Raw genomic sequence first — 21047 nt, 5'->3', positions numbered from 1 at the left:
ATTTAGCCATGGAAGAGTTTGAAGCTAGGATGTTGGGGTGCTCTAGTCCACCCCCACTGAGGACGTGGAAGAGGTATGTTGATGACATGTTCACGATAATACAAAGGGGATATGAAACCGAAGTACTTAATTGGTTAAATAATAGTTCACCCTACATTCAGTTTACCTCGGAGGTTGAGCTGGGTGGGCCCTTCCATTCCTAGACATGTACGTGTATAGAGAAGGCCGACATTTGAGAATCAAGGTTTATAGAAAACCAATGTGTTGCAGCCAATACACACACTTTAAAACTGCCCAGGCCACTTGCCACAAAATTAGTGTGGTCAAGGTCTTAATGGGTTGGGTGGGGTCCCATTGATCTTTCTGAGGAGAGGGATGACGAGACCAAACGGGTTACGGTTCACCTAGTAATGTGTGGATCATTATTGAGGATGTTGAAGAGATACGAGTAGTAGTCCTAGGGATGTTTTTACACCTGGTGCAACCACATACATCCCCTACTATCTGGGCATCTCAGAACCCATCGTTCGTATATTGCGCGTGTGTCAGATATGCTGTGTGCAGTTTCCGGGTCGGAGACTGTGCACAGTAATGTCCACAATTAAAGATCCTATTGCAACTAATGACACTAGTAGTAGCATCTACTACTGTATACGGATTGTGGGAATGTTATGTGGGAGAGACGAAACGTAGGCTGCATGATTGCCTGGGGGAGCACGATAGGCCCTCACAAGATGGCCAATTATGTAGGTTCAATCGTAGCTGAACATGCCTGGGAAACTAGGCATGGTATTACGACTAAAGAAGCTGTGATTGTAGATAAAGCGCATGGTTTTTGGAACTGGAAATGGTTAGAGTCTAAGGATATGTTCATCTGAATGCTATAGTCTTAATGGGGGATAACGGCTGTCGTATTCATCCACTCTTTGAAGCCCTTATCCTAGGGAGAAACGAACGTTTTGGAATGGTTTGTTCCAGTGCCATTTCCGGTTCCAATGCACAGGAAGTGGACCGAACGCAAGTGCCGTAGCTTGTGTTGTGTACCTGCTGGTGATGTATAGGTGTACGTTATAGATTGTTCGATAACCTGTAACCATTATTGCTAATGAAGGTGGCCACTGCTGCTGGAAGTTACAGTTTTAGTGTTTTTTTATAATTTTAAACATCTTTTTAGCACTTTTATTTTTCATTCTTGTTATAATATCACCTTATTTTATTTTAATATACAGTTTATACAGCCAGTATATTTATTTAATAAAGGTATTTTATTGATTTGAGTCAGTGTTTTAGTAGCATTATAGATGAATCACAGTGTTCCTGACTCCAGCCCTCTTCAATGAATTAGAATGGTTGCAGGATAGATATGTCTTTTGGCCAGAGAGTAACTGATTGTTGGAAACAACTTCCATCTGGTGTTGTGGAAGTGGGTAGTTTGAACAAATGTAAAGATGGATTTGACAAATAGAATAGAAGGGAAGTAGAGATGAGGCAATAGTATCTTTTTTTTTTTTTTTTTTTTTGGCTCCTGCCTGTATAAGCTTGCTTCCTTGCATCATTTTCCACTTCTACTAATAATACTAACACGTTAACACAAAAATTCCATGTGTCCCTGAAAAGTATTTCATAAATCAGGAACAATTTTTCCCCATATACACAATGACAGAATGCAATTTAAAAACAAAATTTCACCACCTATTATTATTAATGATATATGATGCACAAAAACAAGCTTATAAAGTATCAGCCAAAATAAAATAAAAAAAAAACAACCACATCACTTGTCCATTCCCTCCAATAATTCATCTAGTTCCTCCCTAAATCCACTCCAACTGCTCACCTCCAACAACAACAATCAACCACCCTCCGACCAAAGGCAAATTTCCGCACATCCATCCTGCAAGCATCCTCCCTCAATTTGAATCTATGCAGCATCATGAGTGCAGTTCTAGCAAGAAGAATGTTACCAGCACTGAGCTTTCTCAATCCATTCAGAGCCTCAAACACCTCAATTAGACCACCAGGCACTCCACAGGTGCTCAGGCTCCAGATGTCACAACTTGCAGAAGCTCCAAACCTTGTCCTGGCAAGGCCTTCACCAATCCTGCCCCACTGCACCCACTTTAGCAGATCTACCCCTAAATGAGACCCCCCCCCTAACCTGCATGCAACACTGATGCAGTTTTTAATTAATATATATATACATTGCACTTCATTTTATATATATTCGAACACAAGATAGTACACATCAAAGCAATACAAGTATTAGTAAGGTTTAATTCCAAACTCAGAAAATAAAACTATTGGATTTGAAAGCTTGTACTATATTTATTTTAAATACATTTCTTTTCTGAAATGTTTTGGTTGTAATAATGATGTACCGTATGATAAATATTAGGAGAAACAGTTCAATAAATTAGAAATTAAAATACTGTAATCGCAACAGCAGTTTTTGATAAAAAGGTGGGGGGGGAGTGTTTGGGGGCACTGCTAAAATAATGCAACAGGTTGAAAGATCAAGCAACCAGTGGCAACCGAATATCAAAAATTCATAAATTGGGAGATTATTATAATTTCTTTCATTTTATATTGAGTTTCAATAGTCCATCACAAAGAAGGAAGTGTATTTCCTTTGGTCATTTTGAATTTTCAAAGAAAGTCTTTCACTGGTACCTTGAATGAGTGATTACCTTGAAACACCCTCTGCTTATGAAAACTTCTGCTTAAAACGTCAACAAGAAGCAGCAAAGACATTCTTAAATTTTAATAAAAACTGTAAAAGAATATACATGTAAAGATAACATAACTGCTATTCTATTATATGTGCAAATTCCAAACCCAGAATTTATTTTTTCAGCATTTTCCATGATGCCCAATAACAAAGTTGCAAATATATGCTTGCACTATTTGGATCTGAAAATTTAATTACTAGTTTGTTTGATTGATGTGCCAACAGGGTCATATAAAATTTTTTTTATAATTTTTAAAACTTTTTATGACTTATAAAAATTTTATGCACGCTGGACTACTAGTAAATGTCAGTTTTGAATCCATACTAACTTACCAATTGGTCAAGTTTTACTAATGCAAGGATGAGGGATGGTGGGTCAAACAAATTATTTAAATCCCTGTTTGCCTGGGGCCATCATATCACAAATTGTACTGTATGTAATGAAGTTTGGGTATTAGTGAACATAATCAAAAGAAGTAATGTTCCATGGATTTATATATAAATCTAGTATATAATAAATATATACTATGCAATTATTATGTGTGTTATATTATATAATTATATCTACACCTATTTCAGTTTTGTTTAAAACTTCCATACAAAAATATGGGTTACCTACTAAAGCACTGAATATTCAATTTTCAATATCATGCCCAAGACTAGAGCAGCAAAATAATGGGCACAAAGTGGCAGGAGTGCTGTGCTCACAGGAGAATTGAGAGGGGACAATTCTCCAATGCACCACAGCCTAAAAAAATGTGCAACTTGTGAAATGTTTGCCGAACTCTCTGGAACAGAACATGATCTAACGAAGGAGGACGTCTGTGTGTACTGGGTGCAGAGAGTATCTAAAAATTAGGTGCCAACTCAGCATTCTGATGAGCATCTATGAGAGTTTGAGGTGTAGGAGAGATGCCCTTGAAGAAATTAATGAGGGACCTATCAAGCTCTCAGCTATCGAACTCAACTGCAGAGCTTGCTCTAGTGCATCAGGCAACACAGCGGCAATCTCCAAGGCAGAATATGCTGGTCCCACAGAAATTAATTATTGTCGGTGACTCTACTTCTCAGGGAGAAGGTTAATATATATTGTGTAAAAAGGATAGATGGAATAGGACAAGGGTATGTCAGCCAGGGGCAAAAGTTGATAATGTTGTAGAGCAGGTATCTTTCAAGGGAGCAAAGAGTGATATTTTTGTACATGGCACTAATGACATTAACAGTAGGAGATCTGCAGATTTGCTTAACAGTACAGGTCAATGTTGAAAAAAAGAAGGCCTTGAGTTAGGGTTAAATTTAAAAATGTCTGCAATTCAGCCCAGACACGATAGGAGGGAATATATGATGACAGCTTTGTCAATCAATTCAGCCCCAGAGGAACTGTGCACGGTTCATGCGGTAGAATTTTTCTCAGCGTGGTCCGTGCTTGTTAACAGGACAGACTGCTTCTACAGGGATGGGATACACTTAAATAGAAGAGGTGCAAGAGTGTTTGCTAATGCTTTTGAGGCAGCGTTAGGTAGGTTGGAAAACTGCTAACTTTGGGGGGAATTCACAGCTACTTTCATGAAACAAATAAATACATGGGTTGTGTTAAGGTAACTAAGAATAAGAATAGGTGCATGTATACTTGCAAGTACATCAATGCTAGAAGTATAGTAAATCAATTTGATGAATTTGAAGTGATGGGGTTAAGACATCAAAAGGCAGATATTGTTGGGATATCAGAGACATGGCATCACACAGATATTAGGAATGTACAATTGGAATTTTGGGAGTACAATGTGTACAGAAAGGGTAGACAGGATACGAAGGGAGGAGGGGTTATGCTGTTAATTAAGAAAAGCATAAAATCTAAGGAAGTGCATCCAGTTGACATAGATGGACAGTGCAACGTTCAGTCAGTTCAGTTTGGTATAAGAAAAGCACTGGGAAGGCAAAAATGAGACTAGGAGCGTGTTATAGGGCCTAATGACTCTAATGAGTACAACGAACAATTGTGCAGAGAAATAGAACGGGCCGGTAAATCAGATTGTGTTATAATGGGGGATTTTAACTTTCCAGATATTGACTGGAACTAGTGGGTTGGTCACTCCCACACTAGCAAAATTTTGTGGATTTATTGGATGGTTGTTTTCTGTAGCAGCATGTTCGAGAGGCAACCAGAGGGAGTAATACTCTTGATGCTAATTATCAGCAGTGATTATTCATGCAGTAAGAATTTGCAGATAAAGGAAACACTGGGTTACAGCGATAACAGTGTACTGATGTGGGATTTACTTAAAGATATAATTATCATCAGGGGTGAAGGGAGAGGTTTTTGCTTCCGTAAGGTTGACTACAGTGGTCTCAGACAGTTTTTAAATCCTGTACAGTGTCCAGTGTTTTTAAATTCTGTACAGTGCAACTGATGATGCTAACAGCAAATTCTATATGAGAAGCATTCAAGAAATTAATTTTGGAAGTTACTAGGCTTTTCATATCGATTAAGAAATACTGTTCAAGGTTTAGGCCTAAAAAAAAAAAAAAAAACAGCAATAATTTCTTTACTTATATAAACCCTAAAAGGAAGGGGATGAATCAGATTGGTCCACTTGATATTGATGTTTCAACTGTTGATGATTCCCACTCAGACAGCTGATAATCTGAATGAGTATTTTGCATCTATATTCATACATTAGCAGTTAATAAAGGAGGAAAGTGCCAGAAGCTTATCAAACTGTAACAGGGAGCTTCATGATTTTGTAATAACTGAGAGAAAAGTGGAGGAGAAATTGTTGAAGTTAACATAAGAAAGACACCTGGGGTGGGTGGGATATATCCAGTAATATTAAAGGAGGCAGCAAAGGAAGTAAGCAAACCCTTAGCCATAATAATGAGAGCATCCATGGACTCGGGGGGGGGGGGAGTCTCCACGGACTGGAGATGTGCAAATGTATCCCCAGTTCACAAAGGGGGATCTAAGGGTGACACAAGTAATTACAGACCAATTAGTTTAACTTCGTTCTGGGTAAAATAATGAAGTCACTGGTTAAAGATGCTTTGCAAGATCATCTAGACAAGGCTGTGGTTATAGTTCAGACACAGCATGGGTTTGTTAAGGGAAAGTCTTGTCTGACAAATTTGATTGGATACTATGATGTGGTTATAAAGGAACTGGATGCAAAAAATCATTTTGATATCATATACTTGGATTTCAGGAAAGCGTTTGACACTGTTGCGCAAGGAAGATTACTGTACAAATTGGAGCAGAAAGGTATTAAGAGTAAGTTGCTACAATGGATAAAGAGATGGTTGAGTGGGAGAAAACAGAGCGGTAATCAATGGACACTGCTCTTCGTGGACTAACGTTATTACTGGAGTCCCACAGGCTTCGATGTTGGGCCCACTGTTGTTTTGCATATTTATCAATGATACTGATGAAGGTATATAGGCTTGGTGTCGAAGTTTACAGATGATACTAAGGTTGGGAGGGTTGTTAATGACAGTATGCTACTGCAACAGGATCTAGCAAATTTGGGAGGATGGTTTGAGAAATGGCAACTGAAGTTTAACATTGACAAATGCAAAGTGCTGCTTATGGGTAGAAATAACACCAGAGAAACATACCAACTGTGTGGTACTACACTTAGGGTGGTAAAAAATGAAAAAAACTTGGGAGTGATTGTGCAGTCAGATATGAAGTTTTCTGAGCAATTCAGACAGGCTGCCATAGCAGGTAATGGGGTATTGTCAATGATATACAGGATTTTACTAGTAGGGAAAAGGAGGTGATTATCCCTTTGTATAAGGCAATGGTTAGACCATGCCTTGAGTACAGTATTCAGGTCTGGAGGCCTCATTTTAGGAAGGATGTAGAGTTGCTTGAGTGTGTACAGAGAAAGGGCAACAAGATTGGTGAGAGGAACAAAAGGGCATCTTACCAAGAAATGCTTAAGTTCTGCAAATTGCAGTGGCTGGAGATTAGGCACTTGCGAGGTGATCTGACTGAGGTGTATAAAGCCTTGAATGGGTTGAACACGCTGAACTCTGATGGGCTCTTCTGCTTGCTCAGATCACGAACCTGAGGGGACATAAATTCAAATTGAGGAACCACAGTTGTAGAATAGATGTGTGGAAATTTGCCTTTAGCTTGAGGCTGGTTAATTGCTGGAACAAACTTCCATCAGTCATTGTGGAAGTTGATAACTTAAGTAAATTTAAAGAGGAACTGCACAAACTTTTAGAGGGAATGGATCGGGGAATTTTTTTTTTTTTTTTTTTTTGGGCTGATGCTACATAATCCATCACATTTTCCATCTTCCATCACATGCCTCTATTATTACTATATGTGAATTGTACTTGCTTAACAAAATATTATGTTAGCATATCAGAAGTTGGATTCTAATAGAATCACACACATTGCTTATTGTTGGGCCACTTACTGCTTTCAGTAGTTATTAATAATATTGATGTAAGCACATCATGTTATTAGTGGAGTCCACCAGGATTCAGTGCTGGGCCCATTGTTATTTTCAATATTTATTAATGATATTGACAAAGGCACATGACTTTGCAGTTGACACAAAGGTTGGCAGGATGGCTAATGTTATTTGGTTTTTAGGAGCATTAGCAACTGAGGCCATATTGCTCCGGGATATGCGGTGGTCATTCCCTGACCTTTCCGCATCCTCCGTATTTGGTGGTGACAGGCTCGAACCCCGGTCTAATCAAGAAGCGTGTGCTACGCACTGCTGCTCCTTCCCACCTGGCTACGGAGGTGCCGGATGGCTAATGAGACTGTAATAAGGGTATGTTACTGCAACAAGATCTAGAAAAATTAGGCAGATCGGCTGAAAAGTGGCAATTTAAGTTTAACATTGACATATGCAAGGTAATAAAATTAATAAATATTTGGTAATTATAATAATATTATAAACTGTGACCACACAGTTCATATATTATTGTAAACCTTAAGTTCTACGGAAATAATCTCATACACCTACAGAATAATATATGAACTGTGTGGTTGCTGAAGCTAGTAGGGATCGAAAAAGACCCGGGCATATTGTGCAGTAAGACATGTTCCCTGAACAGTTCAGATGGGCTACTAGGGCAGATCATGGGATTTTGTCAGTGATATACAGGAATTTTGCCAGCAGGGATAAGGAGGTAATTATTCCATTACATAAGGAAATAGTTATGCCACGTCTTGAGTACTGTATACAAGTCTAGAAGCCTCATTTTAGGAAGGATGCGGATATGTTGGAATGGGTGCAGAGAAGAGCAATGAAATTAGTGAGGGAAATAATAGAGTACTGTTAGCAAGAATGACCTGAGTTCTCCAAATTGCAGTGTCTGGAAATTAGGTACCTGTGTGGAAATCTGATCTCATTTTGCTGCATGGCAGGATCACCAAGAAGGATATACTGGTCCACAGGAGGTAATAAATTTGTGGTAACTCTACTCTGTCAGGAAAACAAGGAATATTTTCCTTGTTTCCCTGACAGATCAAGTACATTACAGAACAGATATGTCTGCCAGCGACAAAAGGAGATACTATTGTACATTTTGGTATTAAGCATAGTCATTCTGAAGCTTTACTTAACAAGTCTGAGGTGATGATGAAAAAAAGCCAAAAGTTAGGACTGCACTTCAATATGTCTGGCATTTTTCCACAACACAATAGGAAGGAGTTTATAATGGAAGCTTTGTCAATAAATTTGTACCTGGAGAGGCTATGAAAGGATCATTGGGTAAAACTTTTCTCAGCATGATCAGTACTTGATAACAAATGGCACTACTGTTTTCACGAGGATGGGATATACTTAAATAGGAGGTACAAGAATATTTGCTGATGCTATCAAGGCAGCATTAGGTAGATCAGAATCTGCTAGTTTCTGGAAATACACAGGCTAGTACTTTAACTTTACTTTAACTGCAGCTGCAAGCAGAAGTGAAATTGATTCTTCCACTGTTTCTATTTTGGCATGTGGTACCAAAAAGCAGAAGCATTATATGGGTTGCTGAGGGTCAACATGGTACTAGCATTTACACTGTTGCCTAAGAGATACTAAAAATACAAACAGGCACACATTTGCTCATACACTAATGCTGAGTGTGTAGCTAATAAATTTGATGAATTTGAAGTAACGGTTATGTCATCAAATGCTCATATTATAAATAACAGAAAGCCTGATCTTGTGGATGTATAATTTGAATACAGTTGTTATTCAAATTATGCATTGTATACAGAAAGAAGAGACATGAGAAGAAGAGGGAGGAGTGATCCTTTTAGTTAAGAAGCACACAGATCTAAAATCATACAACATGATCAATAAGTTGTACAATTTTAGAATCTATCACAAGAAATGTTTTATCATGGTGATTTTAACTTTCTAAATATCAACTGGAACTTGTGGGTTGGCAGTTCACTTAGTAGCAAAACATTTCTTGATTTGCTGGATAACTGCTTTCTAAACTAAGATGTTAGAGAGACAACAAGAGAAAGCAATATTTTTGAAAGTAATATTCTTATTATTGAAGTGATTGATCATGTATTAAGAATATCAAGTAAACGAACCTCTATGTAGCAGTGATCACAGTGTATTTAGTCAAAGAAATAACTAATGTTATTAATGGTAAAGGGAAGAGATGTTTTTGCAAATATAATTATAATCAGCTCAGAAATTTTTCAAATTCTTTTCAGTGGGACCAACTGATGATATTGAAACATGTAAATATCAAATGAGAAGGGTTCAGATAAGTAATCATAGAGGTCAACTAAGTGTTTTATATCTATTGTTCAAGATTTAAATCAGATGAGCTGATAAGCATAGTGAAAGAGAAGAAAAATACATGAGATGATTATAATTTGCCAGGGGATATAAAGCCTTACAATAAGTACAAACTAGTGTGTAATTAAGTTGCTCAGAAAGATAGGCAGACGGAGGCATATTATGAGAAGCCTTTGGCTGAGAATGTATAGAAAGGCCATAACTATTACTGTCATAGTTACTGCCTTTCTTTACTCTGAAACTTATACTTTGAAGTATGGGGGGGGGGATCAACTCCATGTGAAGGATTTCACAACATGAGAGGTTACGATAATGATGACAACGTACAAGATTCAGTTATGTAGTAATAATGCAAATACACTAATTAATATTTGTAAAATAACAAAAGAAGTTTACTTCAATATAATATGTAGAACACTTCCATATGATACTCTCCAGAAATTAAAATGAAAAAAATCGAAAATCTCACATTACAGTAAAAAATAATTAAAAATCAATTGAACACAATAAAAAATCAATTTAATGCAATTAAAATTACATAAAAAATTAATTAAAAGCTAAGGATAGGATACAAAATACTACACCAACCAACAATAGTAATATCAAAAAATACTTTATTTGTCCCATATGTTGAACAGTGGCACAAACAGCTTAGCAGATTCTTTAAAGATACAGAATTTAAAATTGTGGCCAGGCCAATACGGAAATTACACACTATACTGAACAATTGCTCAGTCCTTTCCTCATTCGCAACACAAATAAATGACCTGGACAACATTTCTTGCAGTGATTGCGACTCATCTCCAAGGTTTTACGTGTTTTCCTCTGATTTTTCATGTAAATCAACAGGCAGTCTCAGTTCATGTTTCTTGTTCAGCAGCGTCAGAATTAGCCTTTATGCCGTTAACGAAAAAAAAACACTTTTATTTAACGAGGCCAAAATACTTAGTGTCTAACGTAATTATACGAGACTTAATCGTAGAAACCGTTGAAACTAAATTACACGAGAATTCTGTTAATGTTCTCTGGCCACATCCGATCTCTGATTTGTGGTCTTTTACACGCATATGCAAAGACAAATAATCCCTATTTAAGTTTCATGCTCACCCCTATTCGGTAATTTTCATTCCTGTGATCATGACATATGGTTGAAAAGCGTTGTGAGCTTCAGGAAGGAAAATCGTTTTGCAATTTTTTCGTTAAATTCTTTTAATTAATTTTTGATTGCATTAAATAGATTTTTAATTGTGCTCAATAGATTTAATTATTTTTTAGTGCAATGTAAGATTTTCGATTTTTTGTTTTAATGTCTGGAGAGTATCATATGGAAGTGTTCTACGTATTACACTGCGGTAAGCTTCTCTTATTATTTTACAAATATTGATATCAATGTAGAATGTATTGAACATTACAGCTCTGGTTCATACTATCAAATTAATTAATGTTGTAGTTTAAATTTTACATTTTTTTTTTTGTGTGTGTTTTTGTATGGGCAGCTCCTAGGACAAAAGTTCATCTCCGCCTCGTTGCTCTGTTCAGTTTTTACAGACTCTGTTAAGGTAAGGTCAGTGCATGTCGTGTAAAAAAAAAAATTTCCATTCCACATAGGAATATCTCATGCTGGATGAAGATAGATGAAATCGAAGGTGAGAGAGAGAGAGAGAGAGAAAAGGTTTAAAAGTTTTTCATCCTGCACTGGAGAAAGTTATAGGAAAGAAAAACTGGTGTTTGTGAGCGTGTGTATTCTGTAGTGTGATGTGTGTGTTCTGAGCTTATGTGTGTGTTCTGTAGTGTGATGTTGTGTTTTGGCCTTTTGGCTACCAGGAAGCAGTGATCACGTGGACAACTTCCTCCAGGTACTCATCCCTAGCAGAAGGAGGGCAAGGCCTCCCTACTATCTGCATGTAGTCCTCCCTGAGGAGGAAAGAAAAACTTGTATAAGATGAAGAGAGGGAAGGAGAAAAGTGGAGAAGGACTATCCCGGCCCAGGGAAGTCCCAATCCAGGATGGATTGCTAGAACAACAATGCAAACAAAAAAAAATAATAATAATAAATAAATAAAACATATAAGGTGAAGAGGAGCTTGCCTGGTCTGGGGAGCCCCAGACCAAATCAGAACGTGAAGGGAAAAAAAGAAAGGTTTTTTTTGGTCCCCCCCCCCCATCCCACATGGGATGGATAGGGAAAGGCTATGTAACAGCAGGAGAATGCTAAGGCACTCTCCTGCTGTTACATAGTCTGAAGTTTACTTCAGACTGAAGTTATTTCAGACATAGTTTGAAGTTAATCTGAGAAGCACACCTTTCACCTTTTGGTATTTCTCATATTGCATAAATTAGTCACAACTCGGTTGTCTTCCCTTATTAGCATTAGCAAAAGAATATGATGCAAGAAAGCAAGCTTATGCAGCATCAGCCAAAAAAAAAAACACCCCTCCCATTTCACCCCTCCATTTGTTCCAAATGCCTGTCCAGCTCAGCCTAAAATTTATTTAGGCTATTAGCTTCCACAACAAAAGATGGAAGCCTGTTATACCAATCAACTACCTGCTGGCTAAAGGCAAATTTACGCACATCTATTCTACAACTGGCCCCTCCGTAGCACACACTTCTTGATTAGACCGGGGTTTGAGCCCGTCACCACCAAATACAGAAAGGTCAGGGAATGACCACCGCATATTCCTGGAGCAATATGGCCTTAGTTGCTAATGCTCCAAATAACAAACAAACAAACATTCTACAACTATCTTTCCTCAACTTGAAACTGTGGCCCCTCAGGTTCTTAGTCTGAGCAAGAGAAAGAATCCCATCAGCATTCAGCTTGCTCAACCCATTCAAGCCCTTATACACCTCAATCATATCACCTTGCAGGTGCTACTTTCCAGGTGCTACAATTTGTAGAACTTAAGCCTTTCTTGGTAAGAGCACCCCTTTGTTCCCCTCACCAATCTTGTTGCCCTTCTTTGTATTTCTCGTTCTAGCAATTCTACATCCTTCCTAAAATGAGGCCTCCAGACCTGTACACAGTACTCTAGATGTGGCTTGACCATTGCCTTGTATAGCGGAATAATCACCTCCCTGTCCCTGCTAGCAAAATTCCTAAACATCATTGACAAGACTCCATGACCTGCCCTGGCAACCTGTCTGCACTGTCAGCGAACTTCATATTTGACTGCACAATTACCCCCAGGTCTTTTTCACTTTCCACATCCCTGAGTGTAATACCACACAGTTGGTACGTTTCTCTTCGGTTACTGCTACCCATATGCAGTACTTTGCATTTGACAATGTTAAACTTCAGTTGCCTCTTCTCAGCCCATTTCCCCAACTTATCTAGATCCAGTTGGAGTAGCATACTGTCTTTACTGTCATTAACAACCCTGCCAATCTTTGCATCATATGCAAACTTGGACATTAAACCTGATATACCTTCATCAATATCAGTGATAAATATACAAAACAACAATGGACCCAACACTGAACCCTGGGGAACTCCACTAATAACATTTGTCCATGAAAAGCAGTGTCTACTGATTACCACTCTGTCCTCTCCCACTCAACCATCCCTTTATCCATTGTAGCAACTTAGCCTTAATGCCATATCTCTCCAATTTGTACAGCAGTCTTCCATGTGCAACAGTATCAAAAGCTTTCCTGAAATCCAAGTATATGATATCAAAATTATTTTTGGCATTCAGTTCCTTTGTGACCACATCATAGTATCCAATCAAATTGGTCAGACAAGACTTCCCCTTAACAAACCCATGCTGTGTCCGAGCTATAACTGAAGTCTTGTCTAGATGATCCTGCAATGCTTCTTTAACTTGTGATTCCATTATTTTCCCTGGAACACAAATTAAACTAACAGGTCTCTAGTTAGCGGTGTCACCTTTTGAACTCCCTTTGTGAATTGGTGGTACATTTGCACACCTCCAGTCCATGGGGACTTCCCCTGAGTCCAAGGAAGCTCTCATAATTATGGCTAAGGGTTTGCTTACTTCCTTTGCTGCCTTCTTTAATATAACTGGATAGATCCCATCCACCCCAGGTGCCTTCCTTATGTTTAACTTCAACAATTTCTCCTCCACTTTGCTCTTAGTTATTAGAAAATCACTTAGCTCCCTGTTAGAGTTCGATAAACTTCTGGCACTCCCCTCATTAAATGATTCCTCATGTGTGAATGTGGATGCAAAATACTCATTCAGTGGTGCCTCCATAGCCAGGTGGGCAGGAGCAGCTGTGCATAGCACAGCACACACTTCTTGATTGGACCGGGGTTCAAGCCCGTGACCACCAAATACGGAGGATGCGGAAAGGTCAGAGAATGACCACCGCATATCCCCGGAGAAATATGGCCTTAGTTGCTAATGCTCCTAAAAACCAAATAACAACAACAACTCATTCAGTTTATCAGCTACCTGAGCATGATCATCAATAGTCAACCCATCTATATTAAGTGGTCCAATCTGATTCATCCCTTTCCTTCTAGAGTTTATATAACAACTCTTTGCTGTTTTTCTTTGCCTCCTTTGCCAAAGATTTCTCGTAATCTGTCTTCACCTGCCTAACCTCCTTTGTGTCTTGATTACAGACTAGTCTATACTTGCCATAGGCTTCTGTGTCACCTGATACTTTATATGCATCCCATACATTCTTCTTCTTCTCTGCCACAAGCCTCATTAATTCATCTGACCTCCATTTAGGCTTAAACCCTGAACAGTATTTCTTAGTTGGAATGAAAAGACTAGTAGGCTCCAAAATGAAGTCCCTGAAGGCTTCCCATTTAGAATTCACCATTGGTAACATCATCAGTTGATCCCACCATACAGAATTTAATTATACCTCTGGGTGCCTACCCACCCACTGATGAGAAGTAAAACAGCTTTGAAACAGTGCTGTCTGAGTGGTGGTATTCAACTGAAAATAAGTAACAGTAGTCTTCTCTGATAGAAGAGGTGTTACTTATTTGAAATATAAGGAGGGCAACTCATTTTGAAGGATTTCAGAATGAGATGTTACAATAATGTTGCCAATGTACAAACTTCTTTTTGCTAAAAAAAAATTCAGTATGTAGTAATGATGAAAAGCAGTAAGGAATTCTCTGTGTATGTTAACAACAGGATGGAAGGGATGGATCGCACTAGTCCAAAGGATATAAATTTATAACTGTTAATGATCCTGTAAAGATCACTGATAAAGTAATAAATATTTTTCATTTCCATTCACACATGAAGTTTTTAGAGATGGGGATAGCAGAAGTATCTAATATCGATTGAGAGTTAAATGATTTTATAATAATAGAGTAAGGTGGAAGAGAAATTGCTTAAAGTGAACTAAGTATCTGTGGCTGATGAAATCCAATTATACTGCATACAGTATTCCAGATGTTGAATACTTCATACAGGTTTAGATACCTAATTTCAGGAAAGACATAGATCTGTTGGAAGTGGTGCAGAGAAGAACAACAAGATTATTTGGGATCACAAAATGATATTCCTAGCAAGAAAGACTAGAGTTCTGTAAATTGCAATCTCTAGAAACTAGATATCTCAATGCTAACTTAATTGAAGTATGTAAAACTTTCAAGGGGTTAAGTAAATTAAATGCTGATAACATCTTTACTCTTTCTGAAATAAATACACAAGGGGACATAAATTTAAACCAGAAAAGAAAGGTTGCAGAATCACATTTAGCCAAAGAGTAATCAATTTCCACCAAATATTGTGGAAGTGGACAGTTTGAATAAATTTAAGGAAGGTTTGAACAAATTATTGGAATGAATCGTGAAATTAATTATTATTACTTTTTATTGATACCACGAGTTTTGCCTCATTGTATCATAATGCCAATACTAATACTAAAATTATGTATCTGTTTGTGCACTCTTCTATGAAATATTAGTGGCCAATATTACACTACCCCAAAATACCAGGGAGATAAAAATTACATTGGTTGGCTGCTTATTGAGTGGTCATAATTTTACTTCTTTAGAGTCAAATTTGGCCCATATTTTTTGATCTTCAGAATTGATTTTGTCACAGTTTTCATATTTGAAAATCTGGTTGCCTTAAATATGAGTGGTGCAAGGTTGCAGTAGTTATCATTAAAACTTGGGGAATAAAAAAATATGTTATAGAAGAATAAAAGTTTTATTAAATATTTTAACGTTACCAGCTTCTTCACTTGACAGAGATGATTCTTCTGTATCCACACTATCCTGTTGAGAACAAGGTGCACAATAGTTGGAAACAGTCTGATCGATTTTCTGGGAAATATACTGATTGAGGGCACTTTCACCATTGTTTTGTATTTCATTTATCCTATTAACATGAAGTGGAGTATCTTCATCATCTACTGTTATAACATCAACTTCTTCATTTTCATCAGTTTCTCTTTTGTATAATAAAAGTACCCCAGAATCAACATTTGGGGAATAAACATAATTGTTTCTAATATTACTTTGACTGCTGTTCTGCATATCAGGCAACTTTGAAGAAATTAAATTTAAATTTTGTCCACTAGAAAAATATCCATCTTTACAAGAACTTGAACTGATTTGAGATTCTGACATATCTAGCCCAGTAATATTATCTTCATCATCATCATCCTCTAAAAGAGGGCCTGTAAGTTTACATATATCAAGCTGATTAGGCCACATTTTAGGAAATATTTTGAAATCCATTGTTTCCTAGGTGGTAAATCTATGCATTTCCTTTCACAGAGCTGAGGGGAGAAAAAAAATTAATTACAAAACATCAGAAAAGTATATCTTTACCGGCATAAGTAAAACTTTATACAGTATATTTAAATAGAATTTAATTTACTATGGTAGCAAATAATTATCAACTATATTCACTCACATTTTTGTCTCACTGTTATTTTTCTATCCAGCTTGTTGAAAAGAAAATTACTTTTTTATGAGAAAAAAACCATAAAGTAATGAGATTAATATAATAATTGCCAATATTTGCTATTTTGCGTATAACATTAAAGAAATAATTTATCATTTTTGGATATGAATTTAGAAATATTAGACAAAGTAACATATTTATCTTAGAATTACTATCATGGATTAATTTTTTTTTAAGAAGAGAGAAGTCTGAATCAGTTGCTGTATTATTGATAATAGTAATGTAAATAGATAAAATAATGTGAAAGGCATAATGTGGAATAAATTAAGAAAATACAAAATTAATAAAATAACACTATAATAATAAAATAACTCCTAATGCATAAGTTGACCATTTTACGAAAAAAAAAAAAAAAATTCAGCTGCACTGTAATAGATTTGTTTTCTTGAAAATAATGAAAATAATTAATGCAGCACTGAATAAAAATATGGTGTGGCAACACGAACACAGACAAATGATAATAAAAAACAAAAAAAAATTTCTTATTCTTGATATATTTTTTCCACTTAAGCATCCTTCCTCCCCCTTTATAAGTAAGAAAGAATTTCTTGAGGAAGCAGGGGTAAAACAATGAAATGAGTAGTGCACTGTACTGAAATAACAAACCAATACATGTAGAGGCATGATCCTTCCCATTATCAGTACTGTGTTATTTGACCTCAAGTATCAAATGGAATGAGCTATCTGAAGATAATAAAGCACTCAACACCTACATTGGCATTATTTTGTTTATTTTTGAATTGGAAAAATGTGCATAATGGGGTCAAATGTTTTGTGGTATTTTCTTTTCACTTCTTCAGTGACAGTTCTCTTTGCAATATCAGTCACAAAAGATCACTTTAGTCACAAGAACTTGTCATGCAGTTCTTGTGCCCAAAGTGACCTTTTCTTATGTATTTCTTGAAAATTTCATATTTTCATATTTGAGCTTCACCATTGAAAATAAATAAATAAAACAATATCGCTGCAATTCCAACTTAATACTTTACTATGATACATAAAATCTTAAGAGTGTAGGGAGGGGATTGAAAGAAATGCAGCAATATTTAATTTTTTTCTTGCTAATATTTAAGTGTGAACAGCCTTCACAGTAAAATTAATAATTTACACTAACTAAAGAATAAAAGTCACTGAATTAGAATTAGCCTGAATATATACACATAAATATTATACCATCTGTGCAATGTCAAGAATTATTAATTTATATGGAGTGAAAACCATAAAATTACAATGTTACAAAATTTTATTTAAAGATTCACAATGACAGTTTCAAGAACAAAAAAAAAAAAAAAAAAAAAAAAAATTTTAAATTAATATTATAAAATAAGTAATTAAAACACCTTATAAAAAGTTGATGCAAAGTATAGTTTTAAAAATTCAATAATTTTTAAACTCACCATTTTACCTAAAAACCTAATGCCTTTCCTGTGAATAATGTTTGCTATCTTTAATGCAACTCAATATGTTATATTCAGTTTCTCATTAAACTGATAACTATAGTTATAACATCATTTTCTGATCACTGGTACTTGTAATAACAGGATGAAGTTATTTTGAAGCAGTAATTCATTAAATTAAAAGCAAAATTTTTGTATCTGCAGTAGTAGACTCATGCAGATGTTGAATGATTCACCTAACTTGAATGTAAGCAAAAGTTCACAGCTGTTATCTGCAGATGCACTTTGATCTGGCACATAACTATATTACAAAACAAGACTGAAAGACTATTTTCAAGGCTAAAAGGAAATAATTATCTACAATCTTCATGTTTATATTAGATATTAGACAAACACTTTTCATCCTTAGCCTTCCTAAATGCCTTCATGGCCCAAAGGTTAAGAAACACTGTACAAGCCCACACCTGTATTACACTATGTCCTGTAATCCCACAGTTATTTAACCTTTCCTCTCACAAAGAAATCACATGTACACAACACAGGTATAACACAATTTGTGTGCAGGATAATTTCCAGAAATTTTTGAAAAAATATCTTAAATATGGCCAGGAATTTATTTTCCCATATGTTGCCATTATTATTTATATGCATTTGAAACCTTAATTGAAAACTGTGCAAACTATTGTATAAATCCATTGGCATAAAGATTTTATTTGCTCCTTTTTAAGATCATGAAAATCTTTTGTACTGGAATGGACAGTGGTCTTCATGTTTGTTCTACACAGGTAATTATCCTGTGGAGTCCAATCAGTAAATGATGATATAAACTGAAATTAACTTAAAGTACATAATTTATTTCCACACTACAATACACCTCAGGTAAACTTAAGACTGAAATAGTGTATGCTTAGGTGGCATTCAACTGCAAGGAAGAAATAGGACATTAAGTTCCTCCTTAAAGTTTTCATCTTGTCTAAAGTAAAATTATTTTGTCTAACTAATTATTACAAGTATTAATATAAAGAAAAGGAAATGCCTTTCCCTGGTTATTGTTCAAATAATCTTTCTCCAGTGTTAATTAATATTTACCTTGATGTTAAATGTGTGTTATCAATAACGTTATTTTTAAGGGCATCCAAATTAAATGACAATTAAACTGCAATCAGGAATATTTAATTAATTAAATTACAGTAATACCCCGAAGTTACGCGATAGGTGGGTCCGACGAAAATCGCGTAAGTCGAATTCGCGTAAGTCGGGGTACAACTTTGCATATAAATACATATAAATTTTGCTTAATTGGGACCAAGGACTAACAAAAACACTAGTTTAGAAGAAAAATATTAATAAAATTGCAGTTCTTTATACATATTAATACAAAATATGTATTAAAAAACAAATGACTTACGTAAAAAAGTTATTTCGATGTCGATGGCTTCATAAAATCTAACAAATTCGTCTGACGACATAGCGCCTTCTTTTTTTCACGCAGAATTTCTTCGTAGCAAGCTAATAATTTTTTTATTCCTTGCTTTGTAGCTATAACGCGTTCTTCGTTGGAGTCTATGTTTTCTAAAATTTTTAAGCCCTTTTCAATTGAGCTAAGTTTGCAATTCAATAACTTTTCAATTCAAGTTTGCAATTGTCATATGCTTTTCGCCGTTGCCTCATTTACGCCTGTAGCACGTGCAATATCACATGGTCTTTCATTTCGCTCAAAGCGTTTCACAATTTCATATTTTTTTCTCTATCGACAGAGGCGGACTGGCCATAAGCCTTACTGGGGAAACCCCGGTGCGCCGGTGTGATTTTGGCCATAAACCATAGTATGAGGCCACTATAAATTTTCCCGGGTAAGAATTTTTGATCCAGTCCGCCTCTGTTTATCGATAATTGCTTTTCTTTTTCTCTCTGAATCTGCAGTGTCTTCACCAGGACGCTTCCTTTTCACACCTTTTAATTAAGTATTTTACTCATTTTTAGGGAATAAAGCACAATTACAAAACGAGGAGGCACGCTTGATATGCATAAACAAAGCTGCGCACATGTAGCAACTGAATAAACAACACCATAAAAGCAGAGATACACTATTAACACCTCACATTTCTAGGGGTTACTACCATAAAACAATAAAAATCCAGTTGCGTTTCTGCTAGTGAAATCTGTTATAAACTGGTAGTAAACTCGATCTAATTGCATTTGCGATTATACCCATAGCTGGAATTGTGTTGGTTTTTACGTTATTATGGTGAAATGTGTTTCCCCTTCACTGATATAAAAAACATAAAAGCAGCAAGTTGAATTTTGTTCATCTTTCGCTCTCATTCTCCGTCGTCGCACCGTATAACATATGAAAAACGACCTTGAAGATAGTGGGCGGCAGCGTTGCCAAACGAAAAAATCAAGAACCGCGTAACTCCGAGTTCGCGTAAGTCGGGGTAGCGTAAGTCGGGGTATTACTGTATATAGAGTTATCCTGTCTTCTGGTTTTTGCTGAAAGCAGAATTTAAACTGCTTAGTTAATGTAATGGTCTTAATGCTGACAGTTGAACAAACTTTGCCTTCACAATAAATTTCTCTGGTATTGCACTACCTTCAAACATTTCTTTCAAAGTAGAGAAATTATCAGATTTCTTTTGGTGATATGATTTATTGCCACAAAGCCATTTATTAAAAAGAGATGAGATAACTAAATGGCCCTTTTGGATGATGAAATTACACTGTCAAAAGTAAACAGTATCAGTAAACAGATGGTGCATGTTATCAGCAGTGGCAGTAAAAGTCAATAACAATGTATTGATTAGTTTTCTTATTATTAATCTGGCAGCTTCTCTACTTTGAAATAAATTATTAAAAATATTGCAATACCAAGGAAACTTATTGTGAAGGCAAAGATGCTTTGCTGTAAACATTAAGACCATCATTAACTCAGCAATTTGGCTAAGGTAAAGAAAGCCAACACGAGAACTATGGGAAACTTTTCCTAGTCAAAAGTGTTTCCCGGTACCAACAGCTTCTTCCAGCATTCTTGGTAAACAGATGGTGCATATTATTGGTAGTGGCAGTAGAAGTTGGTAACGACGTATTGGTTAGTTTTTTCTTCTTATTAAAAGCAGATATCGGAGTTCATGAGTGGGCTGAAATTTACTTATGGGTACACCGTCCAGACTGCCTCAGTCTTAGGTTGTTTATCCCCCCCCCCTTCCTGCTGTTATAACCGATACGAAAACAACTT

General features: G+C 36.2%; 1 protein-coding gene and 1 long non-coding RNA gene across 2 annotated transcripts in view; both read right to left on the bottom strand.

Moving 5' to 3' along the window:
• The window catches only part of LOC150078404 (uncharacterized), a 160563-nt gene extending 144581 nt beyond the window's left edge, over positions 1–15982 (bottom strand). The window contains exon 1 of the mRNA XM_090384554.1: positions 15676–15982. Within this exon, the coding sequence (XP_090240680.1) occupies positions 15676–15982 (307 nt within the window). The remainder of the gene's footprint in view (positions 1–15675) is intronic.
• Positions 15983–16023: 41 nt separating this feature from the next.
• Positions 16024–21047, bottom strand: part of LOC150078403 (uncharacterized) — a 52792-nt gene continuing 47768 nt past the window's right edge. The window contains exon 3 of the long non-coding RNA XR_016547654.1: positions 16024–16227. This is a non-coding gene — a long non-coding RNA (uncharacterized LOC150078403). The remainder of the gene's footprint in view (positions 16228–21047) is intronic.

The sequence above is a fragment of the Mastigoproctus giganteus genome, chromosome 11 (assembly GCF_048544385.1).
Source record: "Mastigoproctus giganteus isolate SK-2022 chromosome 11, ASM4854438v1, whole genome shotgun sequence".
NCBI classification, from domain to species: domain Eukaryota; kingdom Metazoa; phylum Arthropoda; class Arachnida; order Uropygi; family Thelyphonidae; genus Mastigoproctus; species Mastigoproctus giganteus.
This window is presented reverse-complemented; position numbering and strand designations above follow the sequence as displayed.